The 10,368-nt window shown below is 40.6% G+C and overlaps 1 protein-coding gene across 1 annotated transcript in view; it reads left to right on the top strand.

The window, feature by feature from the left end:
• FIGLA (folliculogenesis specific basic helix-loop-helix) overlaps positions 1-10,069 on the top strand; it is an 11,864-nt gene extending 1,795 nt beyond the window's left edge. The window contains exons 2-5 of the mRNA XM_012646458.1: positions 1,587-1,739; positions 3,485-3,706; positions 9,697-9,731; positions 9,997-10,069. Of these exons, the coding sequence (XP_012501912.1) occupies positions 1,587-1,739; positions 3,485-3,706; positions 9,697-9,731; positions 9,997-10,012 (426 nt within the window). The 3' untranslated portion in view covers positions 10,013-10,069. The remainder of the gene's footprint in view (positions 1-1,586; positions 1,740-3,484; positions 3,707-9,696; positions 9,732-9,996) is intronic.
• The last annotated feature ends 299 nt before the right edge of the window (positions 10,070-10,368 follow it).

The following is a 10,368-nucleotide window of genomic DNA, read 5'->3' on the forward strand; positions in this document are numbered from 1 at the left end:
GAACTCCTGAGCTCAAACAATCCGCCCGCCTCGGCCTCCCAGAGAGCTAGGATTACAGGCGTGAGCCACTGCGCCCGGCCCATAGTCCTGGTTTTATCCACTAAAAAAACTAATGACTTTTATTCTTTAATGATAAAGTTAATATACCCAGAAAATATAGAAATGTCTGAAGAGGGAAAGGAGACATTCATAACACAGATATAACTACTGTGAACATTTTTGTGTATATCCTCCCAGTCTTTAGTTGTGTGCGTGCATATACATAATTTTACAAAATTATCCAGTACATATTTTTGTAGTTTTTTCACTTAACATCATCAAAAGCACTTCTTCATATTCTTAAGTATTCTTTCAAAGAAGTATTTGACTGCATAACTTAGTCTCCTATTGTTGGGCATGTTTGCTGTTTGCAGTTTTTTACTGCTATGTAAATCCCTGTGTGTGTCTGATAATTGCCTTGGAATAAAATGCTAGAAATGGAATCATTGGGACATAGGCCATGTACAATTTTACAATTTTTGATACAAGATGCCCAATTGCATTCTAGAAAGGTTTACTAATTTTTTTTTGCCCTTCATACAGGGTATAGGGCTGTTCTCTTTTTCATGCAATACCTGATGCTGGGTATGATAAGCAAAACAAAAATGTTACCAGCGTGGTATGTGAAAAATGGTTTCTAACTTCTGTTGTAGTTTCTTTGATTATAAAAGTTAAATCGTTTCATACGTTTACTGGTTGTATCCTCCCATGAACTGGCTGACCATGTCCCTTGTCCACCTTGCTCCAGGGTGGGAGGGAACTCCCATAAGTATATTGGCATAGTGGGAGCCAGTTCTCCCAGGGCCCATGTCTTCCAGGGGGATGATCATTGGAGTTACAGGCCTTCAGAGCCAAGGGATTAGATTCTGGAGAACAGAGAAAAATAAAAAAGGAGGAACCTTTGAAGTCTCACCAACTCTCTGGACTCTCATACTTGACTCTGTATCATTAACTCGGTACAGAGGTTGAAGAGTTAATGGCACAGTGCTTGGGTAGACAATATTTGTACACTTTATTCCTCATCAGCATTACTACTTATTGAGGACTTTCTATGTGCCAGGTTTGGGTAAAGTGTTTTATGTGTACATTACATCACTTAATTATCTTCCAAAAGCTACAAGATAGGTATTTTCCACTTTGCAGATGAACAGACTGGGCCTTAGAGAAATGAACTATCCCCCACACACCTGTAGATAGTGGACCTAAGTTTTAAATCCAGGTGTAGGTGACTCAGATTTTAGCCACTACTCTCAATTGCCCCTGTATTATAATGCAGTGGGTATACTCTCATAGGGAGAGGGGGGAGGTTGGCAGGAACATACACACCTTCTGGCTTGTCCACTCAAAGTGCTCATTTTGGGCCATTCCCCCTTCCGTTGAACTGCACTGCTGGTGAAGCAGTGACTTTTGGGGCACATACCTGTTTAGATTTGCCACCCAGGCAAGAGAGCTGTTGAAATGAGCCCTCACAACCCCCTTCCATGGCTTGGGCGGATGTCTCTACAAATTGCCTTTTCTTTGTGTCACTGTGCCTTTTTGTCTTCTAGATAAAAAATCTCAACCGTGGTTTTGCCAAACTGAAGGCACTTGTGCCATTTCTTCCCCAAAGCAGGAAGCCTAGCAAAGTCGATATCCTTAAAGGTGCAACTGAATACATACAAGTTCTCCATGATGTTTTGGAAGGAGCCAAAGACTCAAAGGTAAAGGTTTAAGAATTTAGCACAACTAGAGCCACTATTTATTAAGCACTTTCTATATGCCAGACATTGTGCCATATAATTTCCATAGACTTTCCAGTTAATGTTTATAACAGTGTTCTGAGCTATTTATGATCCCCATTTTACAGAGGAGGAAGCCAAAATATAGGTAAATGCAACACAGCTAAGAAATGTCAGGAATGGGATTTGAACCCAACTCTGCATGAGCTTTGGAATTGAGTACCTGATCAGCTATACATTTACCTCCTGTCACTTTCCAGAGCACCTACTTTCTAACTGATGAATCTTTGATAGGACCGTGACAGCTGGGACTTAGGAGGCTTCCACAAAATCACTTTGTGGTGGTGGTTTACCTTCAGCAGAATGAACATTAGACAGGACACAGAAAGGAAGAGGCATTTTTTTCCCTGAGGGACCTCCCTTAGGAGAGATATCTCTGAGTGGCCAACCCAGCTTGAGAGCTCAGCAATGGTCTGGTGACCAATCTTGTGGGGTTTTGTGACCATTCAGTGGGACAACGTAGATCAACCTGCTTTGTAAACCAGGTTGAAGGACCATAGTATCACCACCATTATCAGGGTTGGATGGCTCAGAACTGTCCATTAGGCAGTGGGAGGTGTGGGCTGATTTATAATAAATTCCTTTGTTGTCATTTTCAAAACGTCTTACAACCAGATAAAAATAAATAGTATCAACTTGTTTCATGGAGAGGCAAACACTGAAGGCCTGAAAATGGGTCAGTCATCAGGGGAGATAGGATATGAAGAGAGAAAAGGCCTTAAAAATGAGCCCTAAGTGACACCATGGCAGGAGGAAGGAGGAGTCCTTAGAGACGAGAAGGTGGCAGGAAGATGGTGGTACAAGAGGGGTCATAAACTTGAGGAGGAGAGAATCTTGGGAAGCCGAGGAGGGGCAGTGTGAGAAGCTACTGAGAGGCGGAGGAAGGCCAGGACAGGAGAGGCAACCAGGGCCCGCGTTTGCGAAAGGGAAGAGGAGTGGGCTGGAAGTCAACTCAGAGAAGGTTGAAGGTGCATTACTGGCAAATACCTGGAGTCCAAGCAGAGGAAAGTGGCAAACTTCAAGCCCAATCATCCTGGATGTCTGAGAGTAGAAAGAAGGACAGAAAGAACGGAAGGGAGAACGTTAGATCAAGTGAAGGTCATTCCTAAGTAGCACTATGATCTGTTTAGGGACAGAAGAGAAGGAACGATACTAGAGAGAAGAGAAACAATTATTCTAGAAATATAGGGCAGAAATAGCCAGGCATGTACTAGTACTTTTGTATTTTTTTTCTTCTCCACTAATCCTAGTCAGGTGAGTGCTAGAAGGCTATGTTCTGCAATGGTGGGAATGGATTGCTCATTGACCACATTGGATGGTTGGGTTGTGACATGGTCATAGAGTTTGGACATATGCAGGTGGCTACCTTAGTTTTTTCTTGCATGCTAATTGTGTAATATAAGTGCTTTGTGCTGCATTCAATATAAAATATAGGACCTGTCTATGCTATAATAGTTTTAATACAGTTTCCCATTGCACAATATTTTAAGGTTATAGAAGAACAAAATACAGTCAATTGAGCAAAACTTTTCTCTCCATAATGACTTAAGCATTACCCATATCACTTAAATGAAAACTCATCAGTTAAAACTTTGACGTATATTGATTTAAATCCCGAAAGTCTGATTGTCATAGTATACTGTTTGACAACTAAATATGATTTCTAGAAACAAGACCCAGATGAGCAGAACTACAGCAACAATACTTCCGAACCACATATATCTTCAGCTAGAGAGCTATCAAAAAACACCCAATGTACCAGCTGTGCTGTTGGCTTGAAGAATGAGGGGAAAGGGCCCTGGGCAGATGGTGGCAGTGGTGAGCCAGCATTTGCTTGTCGCCAGAGCTTGACATCTATGATTGGAGTTATCTCCCCGACCAGGAGCTTGGTAAAGTATTCCTTCTTAAATAGCCATGTAGATGTCCAAAAAACCCCTCAAAATGTATAGCTTAAGGTATGTGTTATTTTCCATGCCGAAACATGATTAAAACAAGATAATTTCATGAAAGCACCTGGGTGGGGAGGCAGGGCTTGCCAGTTTGGAAGATTATTTTGTTCCTAAATTAATTGGTAAGCAGCTCAGGGGGAGGGGAAACTCCTCCGGAACCACCCAATATAGACCTAACTTATTTTTTAAATGACCCTATTTAAGACATCAGAAGCTGTTCTGGACTCTGTGGTCTCCAGAAAAAGAAGTAAGTAGCTTGCCATAAATAAGGATGCATGGTGATAACTACTTTTTTCTTTTTTAGCCTGGTTATAAGACAACATTTAAAAAGTAATAAAGGAGTTAATTGTAACAGCTCTTAATACTTTGTCAAACTAAAGAGGCTGCTGAAAGCAGCAGCATGTTTCTCCAAGCCCACAAGGTAGACTTTTTGCCCTTGCTGTGGATCAATGTTACACAAATGAGGTCCCTTGCCACCCTGTAACATAATTACTGTTGAAATAAGGGAGGCTTGTAGGAATCTGAACGAGGCATACTGTAACACATTTCTTGGTGTCATGTAAGGGGTGGTGTGGGCTGTGGAGTCACAAATGGTGGCTGTGGTAGGCAGTTTAGAATAGCAGTTAAGTGTAGGCTCTGGAGACACACTGCTGAGGTTCAAGCTCCAGTTTTACCACTTGCTAGCCATGTGACCTTGCATGAGTGGCTGAATCCCTCTAATCCTCAATTTCCCCATCTGTAGAATGGATATGATAATTATACCTACCTTGTATATAAGATAACCTTAAGTTCAAGTGACATCACGTCCAAAAAAGGGCCAACAAAACAACCCGCATGTCAATGTCCCTTTGGACAGAGATTTTCAAATTTGCTTGACTCACCAAGAGCAATCAATATTGATTAGTGAGCAGTAATAGCCACAGGCATCCCAGCTCTCTAGCAGGTGTTTTGGGTTTTCTCACTTGGCCCTCACTGATGCACTCATCTGAAGTCTTACAGGCTTCCTGATAGCTGGCTGGGGGCTGGCTGGCCTTGACTTCCATTCCTAATTCGATTACTATTTTCTAAGGATTTCATTTGTGCATATGCTCAGTCTAGATTTTCATATTCTGACCACTTGAGATATAAACCTTGCCTTGCCAGTTAGCGCTTAGGAGACAGAATTCCTGTTGCTACTATAGGAGCTGACATGGAATGACAGAACAAACAAAAGAGTGAGAAATGACCTCGAAGCTGACTAAGTTAATAAGAGTGATGCTTCCACAAATACTAGTATTAATATGTACTAGACAGTAAGGCCAGAGTCTGACTTGCATTTAATCCTCCTTGGTCCTTGTCAGGTAGATATCATCATGTCATTCTCATGGTGCCCTTCCTGGCTATACCTTCCTGCTGGTCCTGTTGGGCCTAGGCTGGGATAGGAGCCTGCCCAGCAGCAGAGCAGGCCTGTCCTTGGCAACGTTAGTGGCAAATATGAACAGGATAATTGATTCCGGGGATAGGCCACTTACAGTGCATCAATTTAAAGTGGGGATTAACATTTCTCAGTGAAAAACAGAAAAGTTGTGACAGGAATTTTCTTTAAAAAAGGGAACAAGACACTTAATTTTTAGTCTTTTCAGCTACCAAGTTTGTTGTTAATTGGAAGAGTGTGCTAATCATTAAAATGAAGAATGAATCATGCATTTGAGATTTTTATAGACAGTGTATGTCACTTCTGTCAAGCGTGACTTCTTGTAAAGAGTGCCATTGTTGTAGAAGCATTCTAGGATTTCATCAGTTTTGTCAAGAATTTCTCATCCTTTGATATTCAACTCATTCATTTTTAAAATAAAAATTATTCTCAAACAATAATCAACTTGTAGGAAGGTTGCAAGTACAGTACAAAGAATTTTTTTCCCTGACCCCCTTGAGAGTCAGTTGCCAACCTGATGTCCCATCGCCCCTAATACTTCAGCGTGCATTTCTCACAAACTGGGACAGTCTTCTACATAACCACAGTGCAACTGTTAATACGAAAATCTGAAATGAATGTTATTGCATTACTGCCATATAACTGCCATATCACCAATAGACTCAGTAATGTCCTGTCTAGCAAAAGGACCCAGCTGAGAATCATGAGTTATATCTAGTTGTCATGTCTCTTTAGTCTCCTTCAGTCTGGAACAGTTCTTTGGCTTTTCTGTGGTTTTAATGATCTTGACACTTTTGAAGATTACAGGCCAGTTATTTTGCAGATGTACCTTGATCTGCATTTGTCTGTTTCCTCCTGATTAGATTCAGATATGCATCTTTGGCAGGAATCACAGAAGTGATGCTGTTTTCTGCTTACTGAGTCTAGAGGAGGCAGATTTTGATTTGTTCTATTTCTAATGACATTCACTTTGATAACTTGCTTAAAGTGGTGACTGCCAGACTTCTCCACTTTAAAGTTAGTCTTTTTCTTGTGTAGTTAATGTGTACTTTGTGAGGAGGTGCTTTGAAACTATCTAAATATCCCATTACTCATCAAATATTCTATATTTACTTATTAAACTTTTTATTTTGAAATAATTATAGATCCACAGGAAGTTGCAAAAATAGTACAGAGAAGCCCTGTGCATCCTTAACCCAGTTTCCCTCTATGGTGGCATTTTCCATAACTATAGTATAATATCAAAACCAGGAAGTTGACATTAGTACTGTGTGTGTGCATAGTTCCGTGTCATTTTATCATATATGTAGGTTCATGGAACCATCACTGCAATCAAGACACAACTGTTCCATCACCACAAAGAGCTCCCTCGTGCTGCCCCTTTATGGTCACACCTTCTCCCACCCCCAACTCTCCACTCTCCCCAGCCCCTGGAAACCACTAATCTGTTCTCCATCTCATAACTTATCTGGAGAATGTTACAAAAATGGAGTCATACATTGTGTAACATTTAGAGATTGTCTTTTTCCCACTTAGCACAATGCCCTTGAGATCATCCAAGTTACTGTATTAATGGTCTGTTCCTTCTTTTTATTGAGTAGTAGTCCATGGTATGAATGTACCATCTATATTTTGTTAACTGTTCATTTAAATATTTCAGAACATTTTGGTTGTTTCTATATGAAATTTTTTTATATTAATATTGATTCATGGTTTTCTGTTTAATTCAGGAGATGGTTATATCATCATATAATGTTATATTTTATTATTTATTTTATTGCTAAGATTGTCCTCATTGCAGCCAGTAAAAGCCCCTTCAAGCAGGCTACCTTTCTATTTGACGTGTCAACATCATTCTTTGATCACTCTTTCTGGCAGAAGATGTTCCAAGCTCATCTTGTACTTTCCCATCCTCAGCCCTGGAATTAGCTATTTATCTGAGGACACCCCTGTGTATAACCCATCTCCCATCCCTGCTGCCATCTCCTCACCCCACGGCTATTCTCACCCTCTTGGGCTTTAGCATTCAGGCCACGCTGCTCCTCCACAAGAACCCCTCTTTGGGTCTGACATTCCACGCAGGTCCCTGCATGCGTGGGTGCCTCCTCACCATGCGCAGGCTCTGGCTTGCCGAGTTGGGTCACCTGCACACATGGATGCCTGCCTTACTCAGCTTGGGCTTCCCCACCCCACGCTAAATTGCCCCTTTCCATGGACACCCTCCTTACCCAGTTGGTGCTGACTCCCCATGCCAGGTCCCCAACCCTTCAATGGGGGTGCCCTTCTCACCCTGATTGGGCTCTTCCATTTTTGCACTGGGCCACTCCCCCACGTGGACACACCTCCTTGTCCACTTGGTCCCTAATATCCTCTTCTGGGCTGCCTCTAGGCATGGACGCCATCTCTCCCTGCTTAGGCTCTGATACCTTGCTTTGGGTCACTATGGCTCCCCTACCTAACTGTGGCCCAACTAATGGCATTAGGACTGAATTGTTCAGGAAGGGGAAAGAAAAGGGGAAATTATTTTTTCTTTGAAGTCCCTATTGTGCAAGTATCTTTCTGGCTAGTTTTCTCTTTAACAGATTTAATTCTGAGATTCTTATTTGTATGTGAGTAGAGCAATTATTCAATACCACTTTTACTAACCTTATAGAAAGCTTATATTTTATAATCAGGAAACAGGATGGGTTCAAGATAAAGAAGCCAAGGATGTGATGCTCAGGCTGGCCTTTATGTGACAAAAGCATCCTCATAAGGGTTTAGCACAGCTTACCCAAAGGGGCGACTGCATAGGATTTCAGAATCCTGGCCACACATCCTGACTGGAGACCTATTGACAGCTGATGCGGTTCATTGGGCTGAAATGGTCATATGGAGCTTAAGATTTGGAAGGAGCTTAAGATTTGGAAGGCAAGCCCTCTCCAGCTTTACTTTGCAGGAGTGCCACCCTTCTCCCTGCTCTCAGAGAGGATCTGGGGAGTGGAATCCTGGTGGTGGCAGGGATGGGCATTTTTGAGGATTTGGAGATGGGGTCAGAGCAGGCTGTGCAAGATCAACAACATTCCTGGGAGGCAAAGTTCGGAATGAAGTACATAAGAATCTGCTGATGACAGGGTTGGAGATTAACTTCTGGGGCCAAAGCAGGTTCACTTGGGGACTGAATTGGCAAGTATGTGTGCAGACAGGGTCATGAGCCAAGTGATGCCACTGCATTTGGTCTTGGTAGGACTAAAGATTAATTTCAAGATCCAGGAGAGGCTTGTCTAAAATTGGAGCTTCGAGGCGTAGTTTTTGCCATATTGGGGTTGGGCATTGCTGGGTGGCAGGATGCTCCCTATCCTGCCAGTGTTTATTCCTTCCATTTGTCACCTGTGGCTATAGCTCAGGCATTTTACATCACGCATGGCTCTGAATTTTGTTCAGAGTTGCCCTTGATACTGTAGAGACTATGCCTCTAGACAAAGACTACCTATGAAAGTCCATGGCTCTGCTGTGCCTTCTTGTCTCTAGACCAGACATGCTGGGCCATTTCCATTTAGAACCCAGGACTTTTTGGGTCTCCCTGTCCCCACTCCCAGGGAGAGGTGGAATTTTCTAGCTAACTGTTAAAAGCAAACTAAAACAATGATCTAAAATACACTAGACTATAGGCTGATAGAATTCAATTATCCTTTAACCCTTCGGGTAAATATACATGAATTTGTCTCTTAGGTATAAAACATTCTAGATATGTAAAAAAATTAAAATTAAAAAAAGTTTCTAAAGGTAAGTCTGAACAACAAAAAAGTATGGTTACATGTATAGTGGAAAGACTTGATCAAGATCAGAAAAAATAGTTACCCATACTTATTTTGTATCAAATACTATTCCTGGCACTTTATACATATTAAGCTAGTTAATTTTCATAAGCACCCTGTGATATATAATTATATCCATTTTACATGTGAGGAAAGTAAGGAACAGGAGTAACTTTCCTAATATTCAGCAAGTCAATGAACTGTTGGTGTTGGAGTAATGGTGTTAAATCCTTTCATTCTAATAAAATTCAACCTTGAAATATGAGAGTGGACTAGAAAATAGATAAATTAAAGCAATTAATTGCAGTGTTTTATCATCCACAGTGATATACTTAATGGGTTCCAACATCCAAACTGTCTGGCCATGATTTGAGTGACTTTATTTTTCAGTCATGAGTTTGTTTTTTCTTCATGTTGAGATTTCAGAAAATGGAGAAGACACAAAATGATCTTACTACCTTAGTAAAACCACTGATGGAAAAATACTAAAATGCTTCCAAATTCTTTTCCTATGAAACTTAAAATAAGAAATATTCATAGGATACATAATATGTGTATCTTGTTTTGATTTTTCTATTACTGGCATGTTCAGATGATTTATTGAGTGGAACGATTTTCTAAATGTTGGACACTTAAGCTGTTTTCAGCTTTTTGTTCTCATAAACATACCAAATAACCTTATGTGTTTAGTCCTTTCTGTATTTTTATTGTTTTTTCAGGATAGAGTCCCAGAAGCAGAACTCCTGAGTCACAGGTAGGTCATTCCACGACTTGATGCATAGTGCCAGTTCATAATAACACCAGCTGTGTAAGAGTGATGATTCCATCACATTCTTGCCAACAATGAGATCCATTAAAACGATGGAATTTTAATGAGTAAAAAATGATATCTTTAAAGTTAAACATCTTTGATAACTAACGAAATTAAATATTTTGCATGTTTCTTTATTGTATTTCTTTTGTGAACTGTCTGTTCTTATCTTTTAGCCATTTGTAATGGACTGACTTCTCTGTTTCAGACTTCCACAAGTATGAGGAGTGAAAAGGCCCAGGGTTACCTTCTAGAGACAAATAAAAGCAGTCTTGAAAGTTTCAGAGTCTAGTCTTTTTTCTAAAACAGAAGTTTTAGATAATTCAAAGTTTAACAATTACCCTTTAAGTAGCTTTGCCTGCCACAAATTTACTCAACTCTACTTTCTCCTTAACTTCATGCTTTGAAGAAATAGGCTTCAGAGACTTCGGTCTTTGCTGCTGACTCCTCATGAGGTTTCTATCCTCGTCCTCTCAGTACCTGCACCTAATCTTTCGTTCCATCTGTTTTTCATCACTTTGAGAAATAAATGTTACCCCTCCCAGAGAAATTAATCTTTAATAGGAATGCAAACTTGAGC

Source organism: Propithecus coquereli, unplaced genomic scaffold, assembly GCF_000956105.1.
Source record: "Propithecus coquereli isolate 6110/MARCELLA unplaced genomic scaffold, Pcoq_1.0 Scaffold243, whole genome shotgun sequence".
NCBI lineage: Eukaryota > Metazoa > Chordata > Mammalia > Primates > Indriidae > Propithecus > Propithecus coquereli.